The 20,112-nt window shown below is 39.3% G+C and overlaps 3 protein-coding genes and 2 long non-coding RNA genes across 5 annotated transcripts; 2 read left to right on the forward strand and 3 right to left on the reverse strand.

The window, feature by feature from the left end:
* The first annotated feature begins 583 nt into the window (after positions 1-583).
* Positions 584-3,812, forward strand: LOC136353666 (uncharacterized). The gene is made up of 3 exons (XR_010737047.1): positions 584-1,066; positions 3,316-3,412; positions 3,681-3,812. It is a non-coding gene; the product is annotated as an uncharacterized lncRNA (long non-coding RNA).
* LOC4327353 (senescence-induced receptor-like serine/threonine-protein kinase) lies at positions 1,514-3,182 on the reverse strand. The gene is made up of 5 exons (XM_015784073.3): positions 2,976-3,182; positions 2,652-2,781; positions 2,374-2,433; positions 2,108-2,294; positions 1,514-1,988 (listed from the first exon to the last, which is right to left on the reverse strand). Exons 1-5 carry the CDS (start codon positions 3,180-3,182, stop codon positions 1,514-1,516), a joined length of 1,059 nt encoding a protein of 352 aa, XP_015639559.3.
* Positions 3,813-4,258: 446 nt separating the features above from the next.
* On the reverse strand, positions 4,259-5,157 carry LOC136355500 (probable LRR receptor-like serine/threonine-protein kinase At1g51810). Its single transcript, XM_066308139.1, has one exon. It carries the CDS (start codon positions 5,155-5,157, stop codon positions 4,363-4,365), a length of 795 nt encoding a protein of 264 aa, XP_066164236.1. The 3' UTR covers positions 4,259-4,362.
* A 2,601-nt stretch (positions 5,158-7,758) lies between these two features.
* Positions 7,759-15,000, forward strand: LOC9270860 (uncharacterized). Its single transcript, XR_001542519.3, has 2 exons — positions 7,759-7,929; positions 14,282-15,000. It is a non-coding gene; the product is annotated as an uncharacterized lncRNA (long non-coding RNA).
* Positions 8,136-16,880, reverse strand: LOC9272032 (probable LRR receptor-like serine/threonine-protein kinase At1g51810). The gene is made up of 12 exons (XM_015766226.3): positions 16,706-16,880; positions 15,807-16,374; positions 14,328-14,827; positions 14,025-14,166; positions 13,874-13,945; positions 13,729-13,794; positions 13,563-13,643; positions 13,039-13,190; positions 12,681-12,922; positions 11,972-12,101; positions 9,262-9,318; positions 8,136-9,169 (listed from the first exon to the last, which is right to left on the reverse strand). The coding sequence occupies exons 1-12, from the start codon at positions 16,830-16,832 to the stop codon at positions 8,493-8,495; spliced, it is 2,814 nt and encodes a 937-aa protein (XP_015621712.1). The 5' UTR covers positions 16,833-16,880; the 3' UTR covers positions 8,136-8,492.
* Between the last annotated feature and the right edge of the window lie 3,232 nt (positions 16,881-20,112).

Genomic DNA, 20,112 nt, shown 5'->3' on the forward strand with positions numbered 1-20,112 from the left:
TGGCAGTGTCTGGCGACGGTGAGGACAGCGATGGGGGCCAACGCCGACTGCGGCGGTCGACGACACGTTGGTTGGCCGGAGCTGGAAATACATATACTTATTTGAGTCGGTTTTTAAGTTTGTTCATTTTTGAAAATATAGAAAGAGTCGTATAAGAAATCTCTTTAAAAAAACTCGTATGCTAACTTGAGACTACCAAACTCCTAACTACCGTTCATGATTTTCTATATATATATATATATATATATATATATATATATATATATATATATATATATATATATATATATATCGAAGCAAATTCCCACCATAGATTTTACCTTACCTAAATTATATAACAATAATAAAATTAAAATAACCTTCACCCATTGCAACACACGGGTATTTTTTTCTAATAAATTTTAAAAAAAGAGGTAGTATAACTTGGTGGTCAACAAGCTCCAATAAAAATTCCGAAAAGCCGGGTACAAGGAAATTGGGCCAGCAGTATATGCTGATTTCGCAGTCTCGGCCTATGAATCGCGTCTGGGCCTGCGGAGTCAGTCGTGGGCTCTTCGCATCGTCTGGTTCCCCCATGTGCCTCGGCGAAGGCCCGGCCCATAGCGTGCGGCAGCGGCCGCATCGAGCTGCCGCGGCGGGGACGGGGAGTCGGCGTCGAGCGGCGGCGGCCGCAACGGGCGTCCGAGGCGGGGACGGGAACATGCGGCGGCGGCGGCCTGCGTTTCACACATCGATCATCCCTTCTGGATCTTCGGCTGCTTTTCCCGTTATTAATCAAGCTAATGGTTGTACTGTTGGAGTGTTGGTCGATCGGAAAGGGGAGCCGCTTCACCGGGCGAGGCGGCGATAGCTCCGCAGCGGCGGTGGCTGCGACGGCGTTTGCTTCGAATCGGCGACCCTCGCTTGCTCCGCCGGTAGCTCCCCGCGTCTCCTACAGACGTAGCCTGAGGAGGGGATTCCAGGCTGGGGGCTGAGGAAGCACCAGGGCTGGCGGTGGAGACGACGGACATGGAGCGATGGCCGGTGGGCAGCTGCTTGACTGACGACAACCGAAGGGGTAGGCTAGGTATGCCTTCTACCATCCTTCCATTGCACTAGTTACTCATCTCTTTGTGTAGCACATCCATCTTCATCCTGTTTGTTTTCCTTGTTATTATTGCCACATGGTTTCCCATTTCAATACTGTTTTGTGATGATAACTTGAATTTCGTGATAGAATGGAAATCGCATAACAGAACAACAAATATTTAATTCCACAAACTTTGCAGAAAAACTAGAGAAAACCAGAAGACACAACATCGTTTTATGATTGTTTGGAACTTATTACAACTTAGGTGTATACTGCCAATTCAGGACACCTTCTTATTCCAAGGTTGAGCTAGTAAATTAGAAAAAACAAATGACAAAGGAAGTCAACATATGCATGCCAACTGCCCAAAAGCGATCCCATTATTATCCAAATCATCAAACCTTCTCCAAGCATATGCAACAGTAACTTATCAATCATTTCATCTCACCTTCCCGAAGGATATCTTAATTCTGTGGTCCCACTTGAGTTGCCCTCAATGCTTTCTATTGAAACTCCAGAAATCAGCAGCTGGAATTGCCTCGCTATGTCAGCGTCCATGGCTTCCTTCTGTTTATAGGACCTAGACACCAGTTGCATTTCACCTGTACCTGCCGGTAGGCATTCTTTGAGCTTGATAACAATGTCAGTCATGCTTGGCCTATCAGTGGATGTGTTTTCCACACAGCTCATGGCAAGATCTATGACACTCTGTATGGAAGTGGCATCATACTGATGCCTTAGTCTACTGTCTACAGCATCATGAATGCTCCCTTCAGCAATCTTTTGGCGCACCCAGTTTGGTAGGTGCACTGGTTCTGAGTCCACTAACACTGAAGGTTGGCCAGTAATGATCTCCAAGAGGACAATGCCGAAGCTGTAGACATCTGCTTTCACAGTGAGGTGGAAAGTAGCATGGTACCTGAGAATGAGATGTAAGAACAGCACAAAATACGCTTCTCTTTAATCTGCATTTCTCGCTTGACTCGAACTAGAGAAGAAGTGTATTGAACTAATATCGGTCAGTGAAGGATAACTCACTCAGGGTCAAGGTAGCCAACAGTACCGGCAGCAACAGTTGATATGTGTGTGTGCGCTGGAGTGTAAGATCGTGAAAGACCAAAGTCAGATATCATGGCCACAAGATTCTTATCCAGGAGAATGTTTGCAGTTTTCACATCTCTGTGAACTATTGGCGGGGTGCATGATTCATGCAGATACTCCAGTCCTGCAGCTCATCAAGGTTCATATGTTTGTCAACATCTACTCTGTTTAGTTTTTAAAAGAGGTACAAGATTGAAGTGGACCTTGTGCTGCATCAAGTGCAATGTGAAGTCGCTCTTCCCAGCTCAAACTGTATTCTTGTCCTGTTTCAAAGTGCAACAAATTGACACTCATTAGTAATATTGGGCATGTTACATGTATGGGCAATATACATGGTTGTTAAGGCATCACTATGGTGTCGCTGTTGCGTCGCCATAGGTTGCAGAGATCAAGGCGTTTACTCCTTGCGTATAAGTACTATCTTTAGAATTTTGAGTCATGTAGGGTGAGCAACATTAAATTTATTGTAATTAATGCAAACCTCCTCTTAAAACTTCTTGTAGGTTTCCTCTAGCCATGAAATCGTACACAAGGGCAAGGCATTTCTTGTTGTGGCAATATCCTAAAAACGTGACGAGATTCTTGTGTTGAACTTTTGACAATATTTGCACCTGAAATAGCAGCAGATGTCATACAAACAGGCTTTCATTGGAAGCAATAAAAATAGTGGACATCCAAAAGATGTGTGGAACTATGACTTCTAGATATCACAGGCATCTAGCATCTTGATTTTTATTCAAGACTGCACATAACATCTTTACATTCTAGAGGGAAATGATCCGACTTAAGTAGTTTGATAGTTCACCTCAGGGAGGAAGTCCTTTGATAGTGTTATAGATGTCTCCCGAAGCACCTTGACTGCCACTTCCTCTCCATTGTCCAATATGCCATGATAAACCATACCAAATCCTCCTTTTCCAATGATAGACTGGAAGTTGTTAGTTATAGTCTTCAACTCTGTATATGTGAATCTTCTGGTGTCAGTATGCAGGGGAGTATCCTCTTCATACATATCATAATCATCATGTTCTTTTGATTTTCCTGCTAAGTCACAATTCACAAATGGCTCAATCCACTTTGCTCTACTGTATAGTGTATACACGAAAATATCTGAATTTAACCCACTGTTTTGTTCACCTTTACAGCAGAGCATCCATAGAATTAACATAAGTATGATAGCTACAACAGGAACTATCACTGCAATGAGCAATGTTGCTGTATTCTTCCTCGCCTTATCTGCTGGTGTGGTACAGTCGCTTTCAATTATATTTGAGCACATGGGATTGAAAAAAAAAACATGAAGAGCATAAAGGAATAAGGAGATGATATATTTGTTTACACTGCAATCTTATATGTTTACTATAAATAAGATGGAGACAGTAAATTACAAAGCTGCGAAGTAATTTTTGATATGTTAATGCTGCCTTTAACTTAATACGAATTCATTCTTCTAGTTTGCATAAAGCTCATGAGTTATATTGTGGACTAATGCTGAGATGCTGCTACACAGATCCTATGAACCTGCTGCATACATGATGAATGTGTAGTGTGCTCTTGCAATATATTGCTGATCATACCATCATCAGAAGCAGTAGCTATCCGGACAAGTGAATACACCTCGAACGCGTTGATGAGCGGTGGCTGTGATGTGGGCTGCTTGCGCAACGTGAAAGTTGAGCTCACACCGGGCAAGAACCGGCCATTCTGGTACATGCTGTCCACCTGGAAGGGGGATGGTGAGAAGTTGGCGAACAGCTCCTCGCTGTCGCTGTAGATATCGAACAACCTGGTCGTGTTGCTGGCTATCTCAGCAAAGTGAAAGACCGGTAGCAGCTCCAGATCCCCCAAGCCAAGCAGGTTGTTGGCGCCCCTCACAGTGATGTTGAGCCAACTGAATGTGATGTTTATGGTTGAAGCTTTCTGGAGGATGGTATTCGGCACCATGAACTTTTCATCACCTGGGAGCCTTTTCACTTCTTGTGTTGTGTTAAGGTTGATCCAGGGATAGGATCTGGTGTGGAACGCTCCCTCCCAAAACCGGTCGTAAACATCCTCTGGATATCTGCATGCATGAATGACAAGAAAGCAGAAACAATATTCCACGGTTAAATTACATGGCATATATATAGGTCATACTGTCCCTGGTGATACCAATCTAAGGCTGCAACAGATTTCAACATGCTGATATGATCTCACCTAGTGATGACATCATTGACTTGTCCATATCTTTGCCGAGAAAAATAACTGACGGCCACAGAAACATTCACAAAGGGGTACATTGTATCTTGCAAGGGCCTCAAATCCAATGTCGATATGAAGGGAGTCCCCAATTCGTTGTTTATCAGACAAACAGATACGGAATTGCCTGGAGCAACCATGATCAGCTCTTTCCAGATTGTGTTCGATGAAGGCAATTTTGTCAGGTTCACCATTGTCCAGAAGTTGATGCCGATATGGAGTCCAAAGAGAAACGGTGAACCACTCTCTGATGAGTTGCGGCCATCGTAGTTCCCGTAAGTGAAGGTGGCTCTGATGAGATACTTCTTGCTACGGTTGGTTGGTAATGTATAACAGTTCCGTTGGCCATCAGGGAAACTTCTCAGGGTTTCTTCTTGCTTATTTGCAGCTTCTTTCATGTACTGTGACAGAATACTGAAGGTCTTGCCGCCCTTTATATATCCTTTGTCAGAGACATATGGCAACATTGTGTTCTTGTCGTCATAGCCAGCACTATCTGTATATCCGCAGTCGATGCTTAAAAACCCTGCATATAAAAACACTTTAAGAGAGCTCCGTTTGCTGCTTCCGTTGTTTTTCTGATAATTGGATGGAAGTTTTTTAGATTCAAAGCTGGTGTTCCTACTGCGGGTTACTAGTAACTGTGTCTGTGAGAAGAAAGCTGTGCAGCCCTGCGACGCGAGGCTGCGAGTTTTTTTTCCCCTTCGAGCTGGTGGAGTGGTGGTGTCAGGATTTCTGGAATGCAACATTTTACTCCCTGAATTATTTCATCGCATCGCTTAATCTCCTAAATGATTTTTCAGCTCATTTTACACCCAAATCTATTAAAAATAGTTCACCTTAAATGATATTTCTCTGTTCTTTTTATTTTTTACTCTTTGTATAAGATGCATTTTGCATTGAAATTCAGTAGGACTGATAGATGCATTATAATTTACCTCTCAATATTTTTTACAATTTCTTTTATCACTGTTTATAGAGGCTAGAATCACTAAGATTGATTTATACATCAAGGTTTTAATTCCAAGTAAATAGCCATGAAAGAAATTAAAAGTATTTTGGAACTCTAATAATAGTGTTATCTATGGCTCTAAAAATTTTCAGCTTAAAGAGGAACAAAGATCAGAAATATTGTTAAGTAAAGTGAACCATTTCAAATAGTTTAAAGGTAAAATAAGAAAAAAAATGTTTAGGGTTAAAGTGATCGGAAATTAAAATGGGCTATTTTGGTTTTCTTTGGTTAATCATCCCTGGAGCTCAACCAATCGATTAGACTTTCACGAGCATGATATTAGAGGAGCTCCAATCGATTGGACTTACATGAGCATAACACTAGAGAAGAGAAGCCTCACTATTGTGGGGCTCAGGGTTCACCTTTCCATCTCCCAGGTGAAAACTGCCTAAAACTGATGGACTATCACAAACCGACAATCATAATGAAATTAGCACAAGAAGATTTTTTGCAATTAATAAAAGAGCTACTCCCTCTGTCACTAAAAATCAATCTGTACCGATGTGACACATCCTAGTATCAACCTAAATTCATTTTTTTATGGGACGAAGAGAGTACATGCATATGCGCAAAAAAAACCTATATATAATATCATTAAAAAAAAGACCATACTCTCCTAGTAAGCTTAAAGCCTACTCTCCTAGTATGCTTAAAGGAAAACTCACTAAATTTCTATTAAAAACACATACTTTCTCCGTCTCATAAAAAATGAATCTAAGACCAGATCTAACATATTCTAGTATTACGAATCTGTACAGATGTATGTTTATATGGACGGGGGAATACTTAAGTTCATAGCAGTTTTAGGTGTCAATATTAACTTGGTGGGTTAAGTAAAGCACCTGCGAGTCTGCGACTCAACTATCACATTCTAAAATTTTTCACGTGGATTTTTGTAAGGAATTATTTTGAGATATACTCCATCTGTCACAAAATATAAGTATTTTTGGATCTCAACACAATCTTCGAGATGCTATTTTGACCAACAATATCTATAAAAATATAATAATTTAAATAAAAAAAATTGCATATTATGATTGTTTGATTAATGATAAATCTAGAAACGTCAATTTTACATGATTGATCTTTTTTATTTTTTTATTAATAGTAAAAGTTAAAAATGGTTGACTTGTCACTATGCTAAAAATGTTTATATTTTGAGACGGAGGGAGTATAATATAGTTTCTCAATATCTAACTTAGTTTGTTTGGAACAAATAACTTGCTAGCAATTTCAACAAACAACCGTTCACTATGGAAAGAATGTAACAGGACAAGAAAGCAAAGGATGTGTCCAAAATAGAACTGATGAAACTGCGACATGAGCTTACCAGCGGGAGGCTGGGCATGGACCTGAATCATTGAGGCAGCCAAAAACAGATGGAAGGCTAATAGCCATCGTAGTGCTCCAGTACTCGTCAGATAAACGTAAACGATAGCCATGATCTTACTGTTGCAAGTTTCAGAACAACCCTGACAAAAGCAGCATTACGAAATGTTACTGCGGATGAGTATTTTGTTGTCCAGCAAAAAGACAGCGTATATATATGCAAACTGAATCATTTCTTCAATTTGACAAGGCTTTGGTTATTAATCGTTAACTATGCGCAATTGTGCAACGTGCATACATAATTTACATGCCTATGCATCGACGAGAAGAGTTCAATTTGCCTGAACATGTCGCTGGGATTAGTTAGCTCCTTGACCTGTTACTGCTGCAAAATCATTGTTGCTGATTTTTCTAGTTTGACATGACATCGGTCGAAATATCCAATTATCGTGGGTCTAAATTATCTCGTTGAATACTGCATTTACAAATTCACTAGTCAACTTGATAAGAAAATGTCAAGTTCACCGTCAACCTTATGAGAAAATGTCAACTTCACATTTCTAAACCCGGTCACCGGTGCCATGCTACTCTGTAAGTCTGTAGCACGATGTGATCTACAAATTTCTAAAATGGTTGAACGTGGAATAGACATTTAGGTCAGAGAATTATAATAATTTTGAACATAAGTAGTTTGAGGTCAGGACCTTTTTTAAATAAAACTGAAAGGGAAATTTGGGGTTTGATAATCATTTTGTACAGAAGTAGTTTGGGTTGGTTTCTCCTTTTGACTGATATTAGGCCGGTCCGCTCCTTTGCATATTGGGCCGACGGGCTGCTTCAGCAGTTTTGGCGGCCCATGAGTTGCTTGATGGGCCTCCGGTGTCACTGGTGGGCTCGCCTTCTGCACCCGCCGGCAGAGGCCCACGGGCCACGCCGCCCTTCTTGTGCTCTTTTGCGTTTCGGCCCCTCTTTCTTGGACTATTTTACGATTCGGCCCCTCTTTTGATGCGAGACGACTTGTGCTTCGCTGCCGTGTGTTTCCGCGGCGGCAAATGGGGGGATTGGGGCCTGTGGGAAATCCGGCGGAGGCGGCGGTGCCGCACCGGGCAGCCGAGGTAGGGACGGGGCCTGTGGCGGTGGCCGCACCGGGCGGCGGCTCCTGCCTGCGCGACGACCTAAGGTGCGTATTACACTCGTGCCGTCGGGCACTTGCCGCATTCATCCGCTCGTTCGTCTCTTTTCCTAGATATTCGGCGTCGAGATCGCCATTGCCGTTGTTGTGCGAGGTTTGTACTGTTGGTCGAGTCTAGTTTGTTTGTTGATAGATAGAGTAACCAAGCAACCAACCATCCAACTGGAGGGCCGAAGGATTTGTGAACAGAAAGCAAAGAAAACTTAATTTGACTGTGTTTTCTATTTGTGAAGTATAGGGGATTTATATAGCAATGCAAGAGTGTTTCCCCTTTTTATTTGAAAAAGAAAACGAGACATACAAGTTACTCTTCTGAGTACTTTGCTACTGAAGGCGCCACTCCTGGACTTATATTGGTCTAGTGTAGTGTCCCAAATAGCTTCACAAAAATGTTTAAATCCAATCTACACACATCCACTCTCAAGTCCCCAGATGGCTTCACGAAAATGTTTAAATCCAATATACACACATCCATTCTTAAGTCACAACGACATGGAGCAAGCAAATGATCAAACCATCTCCCAGCATATGTAACAAATAGCAATTTCCTTTCACCGCCCAGAAATGTGGCTTATTTCTGATACCCCACCGGTATATCCAGACTGAAAGGAGCTGCCCTCGTAGCTTGTTGTTGAAGCTCCAGAAATCATCAACTGGAACTGTCTTGGAATCTCTGCATCCATGACGTTCTTCTTTCGAGGGGTTGAAGTTGCCGATTGTCTCTCGCTTGAAATCGGCAAGCACACCTTAAGCACGGAAACAACCTCGGTCATGCTTGGCCTGTCAATCGATGCGTTTTCGAGGCAGTTCATGGCGAGGTCTATCACAGTCTGCAGGTGCGTGGCATCATACTGATCCAACAGCTTCTTGTCCACAACATCGTGAACGCTCCCATTAGCAATCTTTTGTCGCACCCAATTTGGCAGGTGGACGGTTTGAGGGTCCATGAATACCGGGGGTTGACCAGTCACAATCTCCAAGAGGACGATTCCAAAACTGTAAACGTCTGTCTTAACAGTAAGCTGGAAAGTGGCATGGTACTCAGGGTCAAGGTAACCAAGAGTGCCAGCAGCAACAGTAGATATATGCGTGTGAGCAGCATTAAAAGCCCGTGAAAGCCCAAAATCAGATATCTTGGCCACCAGATTCTTGTCCAGAAGGATGTTGGGTGTCTTCACATCTCTGTGAACTATTGATGGGGTGCATGATTCATGAAGGTATTCCAGACCTACAGTTTGTTGAAGCTCATGGTTTAAACACAATACACACACAAACATATGCACTATAAAAGAAAGTTCATGTGTATTTCAAAATATTGACCTTGTGCAGCATCAAGTGCAATGTGAAGTCGCTCTTCCCAATTCAAACTGTCATATCCTGCATCAAAGTGTGCTACATTAATGGCATTATAGAAATCCATTCGATATGTGCATGGTAGTGCAAATACCACTTTATTTCATTTGGAAAAAAATGAAGTTATGAACGGACGAGTATATATTGAAAAAGAATCATTGAACAGTTGGTGTACTAAAACTGCAATTCAATATTTTTATGCTATATAATTATAGCAGACACTGAATTTTAAAACAGCGTTAGCTTGTCTTCTCCTTGATAGAGCACATTTTATAAATTTCAATTAACAAGAATACCAATCTATTGAGGGGAAATTGATCATTTACAAATGTACATTTGAATATGTATGTAACTCTTGTTCTTGTTTTATTCCTCACTGGCATTGAGCTAAGTACCTTTGAATAATGTTTATAATTTCTGATAACTATAACTTGGAGAAAATGTAGCTTTATGAATGCAATGATTACATTTGCCCTTTTTATTAGTCCATTGTCCATATATAGTATTGGTTGGTACCTATAATTGTGTTAACCATACCTTTACATTCTATACTCACATGCATGCCGTGCATAATTTTGTCGAAATATCAAAACTAGGTGGGTGGTCCGCTAGCACCCGCAAAAATGTCTATTTTTACACATGATTACTTAAAATTTGTTAAATAGCCATCTCGTTGTCTTAGGACTATCAAAGATCGAACCTTATCATCCTTGGGTTTCTACTTTTATAGTTTTTAAAAGTCAAACCTGTTGCTACCTTTACTCCTTTGTCAACCCTTTTATTTGCTTGCCCGATCTACATGGATTCTATTCATCCTCCTTAAAACCTTTTAAAATTGGACTTTTTAGTTTCTAAAATTTATTTCGTTTTTATAATTTTTAGAAGTCTCGTCAAACGCCACCAATGCACTCTCTACGGCCTACCCGCTGCCTCCCCTTTTCATTGTCATTGGGATTTTAAAAATAAAAAATAATATTGTTGGGGGTTCATTTTTTTACTTTTTAGAAGTCACGCCCACTGCCCTGACTATGCTGCTTAACAGCCTTCCCGTTATCCCTCCTCTTAATCGCTATTGGGATTCTAAAATCGAATCTAACCATCTTTGGGGTTTCGTTTATAGTTTTAGATGTCCCATCAACCACCACCATCATATTTCTTACGGGCTTGATGCTCCTTCGCTCTTTATTGTCATTTGCTACAATTGTGTTCTAGATGGAGTGATTGACACTGTTCTTTCAAAATTCAATATTTTTCATAAAATTTTCTGCTATTTATAAATTTTATTCAAACTTGAACTCTTATTTTTATTATTCTAATTTTCATAATTTATTCTATTTTTTATTCCGAATTTAGTTAGCATCGTATTGTATTCTATCTGTAGTGTCTTCCAATAATCATTTTTATTTAGAAATTTAGTTATTTCAAAATTGTATTCCTACTTGAACTCTCTTTTTTATTTTTATAATTTTAGACATTATTCTTTTATTTTAAATTTTAATTAATATCGTATTGGGTTCTCTTTTTCCAATATTGCTTATTTTAATTCCGAATTTTATTTATTTTTAAATTGTATTTCTTCTGAAACTCTCTTTTTTTCCTTTTTATAATATCTGAATTTATTTTAGTTTTTATTCTAAATTTTAATTAATCTCCTATTGGATTTTATATGGACTGTTATTCCAATATTCCTTATTTTAAATTGCGAATTTCGGTTATTTTTAAATTGTATTTCTACTTGAACTCTCTTGTTCTAATTTTGGAATTTATTTTATTTTTTATTCCGAATTTCAATTTAACTCATGTTGTATTCTAGATGGATTAATTGTTGTTTCGATATTTCTTCTTTTATTTCAAATTGTATTCCTACTTGAACTTCTTTTTTCTTTTTTTAATTTCAGAATTTATTTTATTTTTTATTACGAATTTTAATAAATCTCGTATTGGGTTCTTATATGCACTCTTTTTCCAATATTGATTATGTTTATTTTCTAATTTCAGTTATTTCTAAATTGTATTCCTACGTGGACTCTCTTTTTCTTTTTTTTTCCTCCGATTAATGTGGGAATTTCTAGCCTCCATAGCTATTGTGGTACTTCCTTTCAAATTTTTTTTAACAATATAATAGATATGTCCTCTTACATGCTACGATAGAAAAATCTTGTTTATTTATTCTTTATATTTACGACCATACAGGTTCAAGAATTAGCTGTGATTAACCGGTTGCATATGACATGAGGTTCAAGTTGACACTCCGACAATGGACATCAAACCCTAACTAGTTTTATCCTAAAGTTTCTCTCTTCTCCCTAGTGCCGAATCACCTTTAGCTTGTTATTCCTAATTAAAGGGTTATGAGCTAGACATGTTTACTATATTTTTACTAATGAGAATTTTTAAAGTACACTGTTCCCAATAATTAGTGAAAACTGTTGATGCCTATGAGTTGTTCCCCAATCTAAACCTTGTATTAGCCAATTTCTTTTCTGTTTGAACTGATTTTAGGTTTGAATGATTCAGTTTGTTGAGTCAGATGTACAGCTGGATACTGTAAAAAAATTAAAATAGGAGTCAGTGATCATAACAGCATGGAATTCCAACCTGTATTATTAACTAGTTAAGTCAGTTGTACTTTTACAGATAGAAATTTAAAAAAATGTAAAGAGGAAAAGGGTAAAACCTCCTCTTAAAAGCTGTTGAAGATTTCCTCTAGGCATGAAATCATAAACAAGTGCAAGGCACTTCTTGTTTTGGCAATACCCTACCAAAGCGACAAGATTCTTGTGATGAACTTTTGACAAGGTTTGTACCTGCAGCAGGAGATACCATTTCAAACAATGTAGAGTTGAGGTCAGTTGCATTTCTTTCTTAAATACTCCCTCCATTTCACAATTTAAGTCATTCTAGCATTTCCCACATTCATATTGATATTAATGAATCTATACATATATCTATCTAGATTCATTAACATCAATATGAATGTGAGAAATGCTAGAATGACTTACATTGTGAAACGGAGGAAGTACTAGCTAAATGCCTGTGCGTTGCGACATATAAAAGAAATTATTTTATAATATTTCCTAAAATAAATAAAAATATATTTTCCTTAAAATGTGTTATACATCTTTTTTCTATAGGGAATATTCACCTTGATTTGATTTTATATGTCGGTACCCATTAAGATTTGGTTGTTTCTTAATATTAAGAAGTTCAAGGAGTAATTTGCAAAATTTACAATGGGAGTTGGTGGGGTGGCAAATTCATGGCCACCACCACTACCTCATTTTAAATGAGTATAGATATAGACTATGGAAATTGCTTTAGATGTCCTTCAATCTACTTCGGATTGAACTAAACAGCGCTTTGTCCTAATTAGTTCTGTTGCATACCTCAGGGAGAAAGTCTTTTGACTCTGCTATGGATGTCTCCACAAGAACCTTAACAGCTACTTCATCATTATTTTCCAGTATGCCATGATAAACAGTACCAAAACCTCCTTTTCCAATGATTGATTGGAAATTGTTAGTTATGAGCTTCAGCTCTGCATATGTGAACCTTCTGATGTCGATATGTAGGGGAGTCTCCTCTTCATACATATCATAATCTTCTTCTTCTGATTTTCTTGACTTCCCTGCAAATTCCAGAAGATGCATTTTTCATGGAAGTAAATGTTTGGAACTGTTGTCTATTGTTTTACACTTATTGCATTGGTTAAACAGGACTTAACCAAAAAGCACTTTCTTTTACCTTTCCAGCATAACCTCCAGAATATGAACAGCACCACTAGGAGAGATGTCACAGGAACTAACACACTGATGAGCAAAATACGTGTGCGTGTGTTCTTCTTATTTCCACAGTAGCTAGCTCTGACTTTGGAGCATATGGGATTGCCTTCTAGTCTAGTGATTCATTTACACAGCAGATAAACATGAACTAAATCAGCCAAAGAAACACAAAAGTAAAAACACAGAGATAGGTTAGAAATATCTTTAAAATTATTGCAATGGACACCTGCTTTTTTCTAACATGACCAACCTCCTTATATTACAATTGTAATCTAAAAAACTAAATGTTTCTAAAGCATATGCAGTTATTAATATTTTCACATCTGCCCCTCAAGTAGTTTCGGATTCAGAAGGTTTGCTTTCTATGTGCAGATGTCGTATTTCCATGTGATGGTTAACCTTTAGTTGATTTTGCCTTTTGAGCAGTTTTTTTTTTATCATCTTTTCTTCTATTGATAAGGAGCCATGTTCAAGGAGAAGCCAAACCTTAGCTCAAGCAAACCGGCTTTGTATCTTTGAAGAATAGAATCAGGGATGGATCCATTGAGCTGGTTATTAGACAAGTCACTGAAAAAACAGCACTTCAAATCATTCATTCATTTAAATTTTATATTAGGCACTAAAGATCCCATCAATTGCTGTAGAGACTTACATAACAGTGAGGGAATTTACTTGATAGTCTGGAATGGTGCCTGTCAGGTTGTTGTGTGATAAATCCCTGCATGTTTTTAGATGTTTAGGATTGCATCGATGTCCACCCAATTTCATTTAGTTTGTGAATGGTAGATAGCACTTACAATTTCTTCAGTGATGACATTTTCATGAATGATATTTCTAACTCTCCTTGCAGACCGCTGCCAGATAGATTTCTGCATAGCAACTCGTTTTAACATAGTAATAATATCCACCATCATTTTTTTTTTCAAAACCAAAATGTTTTGTTCTTACATTTCAACAATCCTTGGGTTCTGGCCACCATTAGGGTAGGTGCAAGTCAAACCATTCCAGATGTACTCTCTTGGTGAGCATGGATCCCCGTTCCAGTTTTTGATTACCATGTACTTCTCTTTGATTGTTTTCATGGAGTCAACTAAGCAAATGGTACAAACAACACAGAATAGGTGTCAATATATGATGCTTCAGTCAGCTTGGTCTCAGGATAATCTACATTAGCATTGATGTGTTTACTGTATGTTATGCAACAGGTTCCTTACAAATTGGAATGAGTAATAGTGAAGCCAATTGACGTACCATCACTTGAAGCAGTGGTGAAGTTCTCCACCTGGACACGGGAGTACACCTCATATGCGTTAATAAGAGGTGGTAGCTGTGAGTCTGGGGTCTTGCGAAGCTGAAAATATGCCCTTCTGCCTTTGCGCAAGAACCAGTTGTGGAACATGGAGCTCAGGAATGACGGTGGGCTGAAGTTGGAGAACAGTGCTTGCGGTTCATCGACATTGTAGATGTCAAAAATTCTCTTTGAACCATTATTGCCGAGTTCAACAAAGTGAAAGACTGGAAGAAGCTCTAGGTCTGTTGCGAGAGAGTTACTGGCACTAACGCTGATGTTGAGCCAAGAGAAGTTTCCGTTTATGGTTGAAGCGCTTCCCAGAATGGCTGGAGGAAGCCCAAAGGTGTCAATATTAGGAAGTTCAGCCACCTTGCCGTTGCTACTCTTATTAACCCATGGAAAGGTGTGCATGGTAAAGACCCAGCCCTCCCAGAAGCGATCATACTGATCCGTTGGGAATCTGACCATGACAGAGGACAAAACAAAGAAAAGATTATGCCAACGTAAATATAACTGGATTCAGCATTGTCATTGCCGTTGTTTTTGCTAAGCTTTAAGGCTTATGGCTATTGATGTACTCGCTCCGGTCATAAATATTTGATATTTGGAGTAAATTTTGATCATATTTTCAAAGCTTCGAGCCTTTGACCATTAATTTTATGTTATTTAAGTTCATAAAAATCTAATAGGTTTATGATATTATGATAGAACTCTTCAAGTCAAATCCACTCACTAGCCTCAAAGAGGAAATCCTTGTTTGGAAGACAGCAGGAGTTTTCACAACCTGCAATGGCGATAGTGAATAATTTGTAATGACACGTAGCATGTAACTTTAGTTTACTAGGTTGGGGACTTTCCCATCCATCTCGACAGCCAGCATGCTGTCGTTGTAAGCTTCAAATGTAATGAACTACCCTTCCCTCTTAATGAAATTGGTCAACCGAATCTTTCGGCTGACCTGGTAAAAAAAAGCTAATAATTTGAGAAAGTATTTATAGTTTAAGTTATCTTAATCAAATCTTATCTTAAATATCAAATAGTTATGATCAAAAGGTATTCAACTATAACAAGATATACGGATAATATACGGGGTATGAAACTGTTCTTATAAGTCCTAAAATTTGTGCCAATGAAAAATGATGTTATATTTGGCTGCACTTCCTAACATTGACAGTATATAGGTGTCAATATCCTGAAAGTTTGGTTGCTAATATGTTTGAAACTATATAGATGTGTTTAATGCTCAAACTGCACCTCTAAGATTCTAAAAAGTCAAAAAATACCAAGTAAAACAGATGCGGAGCTAGTAATCTGTAAATGTAATTACTTTATAGATGTGTTCTACAATCTACAGAATTCGTTTTATCTGGATATCCGACAGTATTCTAGCAGCATGCATTCCTGATCAGCTGATTCGAAACTGCAGTTTTCGATCTCACCTTGTGATGTATTCATCAACCGATCCAAATCTTATCCGAGAAAAATAGCTGACGGACGTTGAGGCATTCACGAAGGGATACATTGTGTCTTGCAAGGGCCTAAGATCTAGTGTAGATATGAAGGGAGTTCCTGATCCCATGTTTATCAGACAGACAGATACGGACTTGTCCGGAGCAACCGTGATCACCTCTTTCCATACCGTGCTCGATGGATCCCACTTTGTCAAGTTTACCGTCGTCCAGAAGTTGACACCGATATGGAGTCCAAAGATAAACAAAGAACCCTTCTCTGACGAGTTGAGCCCATCGTAGTTTCCATAAGTGAAGGTGGCTCTGATGAGATACTTCTTGCTACTGTTGGTTGGTAATGTATAACAGTTCCGTTGGCCATCAGGGAAGCTTCTCAACGTTTTTTCTTGTTCATTTGTAGCATCTGCCATGTATTGTGCCATAATATCGTAGCTCTTGCCGCTCTCGACAAATTCTCTGTCAGAAACGTACGTCAAAGTTGTGTCGGTGTCATTGTAAGTACTACGATTTGTCAATCCGCAGTCGACGTTTAAAAACCCTGCACAGACACACATCCCTGTAATAACAGCCTAAAACAGACACCAGATACTGACCGATGCTCATGTCGTGTGTTTCAACTGTTTCAAGTTAAGGTTCATGCGAGTTCATCATACAATCATGCAGCTAGATATTTGGTCGCTAAGTATACGGGGAGTGCTTACATATTTATTCTTGGGAGGAAGTATATGAGAGTGTTTAATTAGCTCTCAAGTATTATGCACTGATTTCTACTTTTCTAGAGCTGCATATAATGAAGTGATCTGAACTGTGCAGATGGAGCATGGATTACAAAGAAGCAGGCTCGCAGAGGAAACAGCTCTGATAATTACCAGGAGGAGACACGCCATGGACTTGTGTCGCCGCGACCAGGATGAGCAGCAACGACAATATCCATGTCAGCTTGGTACCAGCCGAGCAGCTGTAGCTGATCACCATCAAATCCTTCTGTTTTAGCATTGGACGACGGGGCCTTCAGCCATTTTACAAATTAATGAAGTGTGTTCTATGCTTGTATCTGCTACAGATGACTTTATAGCTAGCACTGCAAAGCAGAAACAAGCTTTAGTAATATGTACATTGACTTGACCTTGACGGCTTGATCGTACGTTCAGAGATAATCAGCTCGGGGTTTGCAGCCACCCGCAAGAAGAATCTGTAACAAAATCTTAAAACAAATGCAACTTGCCGTGGAATTTGCATGTCAATGATCTTCTCGCCCTATAATTTACGGTTGCGACGAGAACGTAATCCTAACCGCAGTGATGACGAAATTGCAACCGGCGAAATACATGATGCAGGTCACCTTTTCTCTGGTTATCGATCGCCAATAGTATATTAACGCATTGCTGAAATGCATGTTGATGTTTCTCTGAATAAGTCTGATCCTGTCAACCATGCCAAATTAAATAAAATAGGGACAAACAAACCGTTGCGTTCACACCATATGAGATGATGAGATGGAGAACATCTGCAAATTGCGAAGGTGAAAATCCAGATAACCCCTTACAAGCCATTGGTATTTTGAATCTTCCTCTACAACTTACTACCCCTTTCGGGTCTATCCTATCCTAGATAACCACATTTTGAGAAAGAGAAGGTAATTTCTTACAAAACACTATCCACAAGTCCATTTTCTTTTCAACTTCCCCCCTGTGTCTAGTTTTTTAAGTAATTCTCACTACATTCATCGGTGATTTCTCACATCGTATGGACCTCCAGCATGGTGAGCGAAGTTAACACTTATATTCTCTGTTATTGGGCATAAGATTTAATACAACTTATTTAATAATATGGGGTCATCTTCGTGTTTTATCGCCACACCTTTGATAAATTAAAGCATACAAAAGCAAAAGCAAAAGGAGAACTGCCTTTGATGACAAGGGTAGCAATATAGTGCAGGCCCATAAGGCACGAGAAAATACCGGAAACTGATAGAAATAGGAAGTTGGAAGAGAAAATGAATTTGCGAGAAGTGTTTTGCACGAAATTAATTTGTAGGGGAGAGATTAGAAAGATGAGTGATTTTTAGGAGGGGGGGGGGGCATTAGGATTTTTTCCTCCCAATTGCGAAATATTAATCAGAGTGTAGAACCCCGGAATGCGCCAAGTTGGATGACATAAGAGGCAGGGGAAGCAACGTATGCTTCCCTGTCGCGATCAGGTGTCTGCATACAGTTTTTTCAAACGTGCACTGTTTGCTTTGTTTGGTCGCATGTCGAATTCTGACAAAACAACCGCGGGCCGGCATCGTCGATTATCCTATGGCGAAATATGCGCTAAGATCATCCGTACGTGCGTCAGCGGCAGGAGACCACGGGATGCAAGTTCTGATTGGTTATTTGGCTTCGACTTCGAGGAAACGTTCTTCAGAGATTATACAATATACGCGCTTAGTTGGTTGGATGCCGCGGGTTCGTTACGGATTTGTTCGTCGATTTTGCATATCATCACTGCCTCTTGAGTCTTGACTTCGTTTTGCGCGAGCTCATCGCCGTCGGTTGGTTTCGATTTCTTCCTTGAATTAAAGTTCCGAAGAAACGGCCCGATCAAGAGTACTTTTACTATTCTTTTCAAGAAAACAAATACTTTTACAACAATATCTACAAATAACGAGATGTTTTATGATGACCTCTACTAATAGTAGTAAGCGGTTTTTCAATGGTCTTTACTAGTAGTAAGGTGCTTCTATAATGTTATAGTAAGGTGTTTTCCATCACAGGCGTGTATTAGGAAGGTGAATCAATGTGATGTTTGGACTGGAATACTGCATTTTCTTTTTTTTTCTTTTTTTTGTGGGAAACTGTATGGTTCCATGGCAGATGCAAATGGACACATGGGTGTGTTGGCCCGTGCTCTGATTCTGCAGTCTCTACCGTGCCAAATCACGCATGAAAAGAATCCTCGTCGTTGTACTCATAGCTACTACCTCCGTTTTCAGATTATAAGATTTTCTAGCATTATCTATATTCATACATATATATGAATGTTAGTAATGCTAGAATGTTTTATAATATGAAACGAAAGAAGTGGCTAATTTGGAGAGCAAGCGGAACGACGGCAATGTTTGGTTGCACGACCAGTTCGATGCGTTTCCCGGTCGCAATCAGAGTCAAGTGTGCATGCCAATCATATACGAAGTAGCTCGGATTGGATTAGAGGAAGGCTTCAACGATCGCGTCTGTGAGCGATCACGTATGCACGCGCTTGGCCCAGAACAGTAGGTACCACGGCTTCGGTACGGTCTTTTTGCTACTAATTATTTTTTTTCTGTGTTCGTGTCACCACTCTTGACTTTCTCTGGCACGAGCACGACTGCACTGAGAGCTCATCGGTTTTTTTAAGGGAGAGCTAATCCGTTGGTTAGTTTGGAGGAAACTACCGGCCCAAACAACATATTTAAAAAATATATGAAATTTTTTTTATATGTGTTCTTAGTGATCTAAAAGCGAAATCTGAAAAATAAACTTTGATAAGAAAAACCTTAAAATTAATTAAATTTAAGATTGAAAATTAAAATTTCAAATACTTATGTTTATCAGTTAAAACTTAAATTTTCAACCTTAAATTTGAAGCTGATTTTAAGATTTTTTTTCCATCGAAGTTTATTTTTCAGCCTTTGCTTTTTGGACGCTAAGAACACGCATGTAAAAGTTTATTCACAGATTATTTCTTATTTACAAATATGCCGTTTCACTTATGCTTAAATTCAGCCAACCGATGGGTGCGACGGATTGATCGTTCAATTTCTCTATAAAAATTCGGACGGTCAAATATTACACTTAGTCCAACAAGTAAAACACTAAATTATATACAGACACAGTCACATAAGTAATTTATTTTTTTAAAAAAAGTTTTGCTTCTCGCAGAAAAGAAAACATGAGTAGTTTTCCGTTGCTCGGTTGCTCCTCCACCCAAGCGAAGATCCCGCTCCCTGGGCCGAGCAACATAGAGGCCCGCGTGAGCCACGGGAGGGCACGTGGCGGGCTCTTGCATGATGATGGGGCCACGACGCCAGCACATGGGCCGGAGACGCGCCGTGCTAGTATGCTTTTGCTCTGAGTCGCACCTGGCCCAAACCGCAAAACAGTCGCTTCGTCCCTCTCTGCTCGGCCGCGAGTGAAACGAAAGCCGGAAAAAGGGAAAAAAATGTACTAAAAACTCTGTAGTACAGTACTGAAACTACCGTTTTAAATGGATGTAGCTCACGTTATTTATTTCTCAAGTTAAATTTTTATTT

Source organism: Oryza sativa, chromosome 1 (genome assembly GCF_034140825.1).
Source record: "Oryza sativa Japonica Group chromosome 1, ASM3414082v1".
NCBI classification, from domain to species: Eukaryota; Viridiplantae; Streptophyta; class Magnoliopsida; order Poales; family Poaceae; genus Oryza; species Oryza sativa.

Bases quoted from the DNA above. Each gene is read 5' to 3' on its own strand.
- LOC136355500 (XM_066308139.1), bottom strand. From the start codon at position 5,157: ATGTTGCATTCCAGAAATCCTGACACCACCACTCCACCAGCTCGAAGG.
- LOC4327353 (XM_015784073.3), bottom strand. From the start codon at position 3,182: ATGTATGAAGAGGATACTCCCCTGCATACTGACACCAGAAGATTCACA. The intron at 2,434-2,651 runs GTTTGCATTAAT...ACTTTGAAACAG, and splicing joins ACAAGAAGTTTTAAGAGGAG to GACAAGAATACAGTTTGAGC. The intron at 1,989-2,107 runs GTGAGTTATCCT...TCTCATTCTCAG, and splicing joins GTTGGCTACCTTGACCCTGA to GTACCATGCTACTTTCCACC.
- LOC9272032 (XM_015766226.3), bottom strand. From the start codon at position 16,832: ATGCTAAAACAGAAGGATTTGATGGTGATCAGCTACAGCTGCTCGGCT. The intron at 13,644-13,728 runs GTAAGTCTCTAC...CTGTTTTTTCAG, and splicing joins GTAAATTCCCTCACTGTTAT to TGACTTGTCTAATAACCAGC. The intron at 9,319-11,971 runs GTTTTACCCTTT...ACTTTGATGCAG, and splicing joins TCAACAGCTTTTAAGAGGAG to GATATGACAGTTTGAATTGG.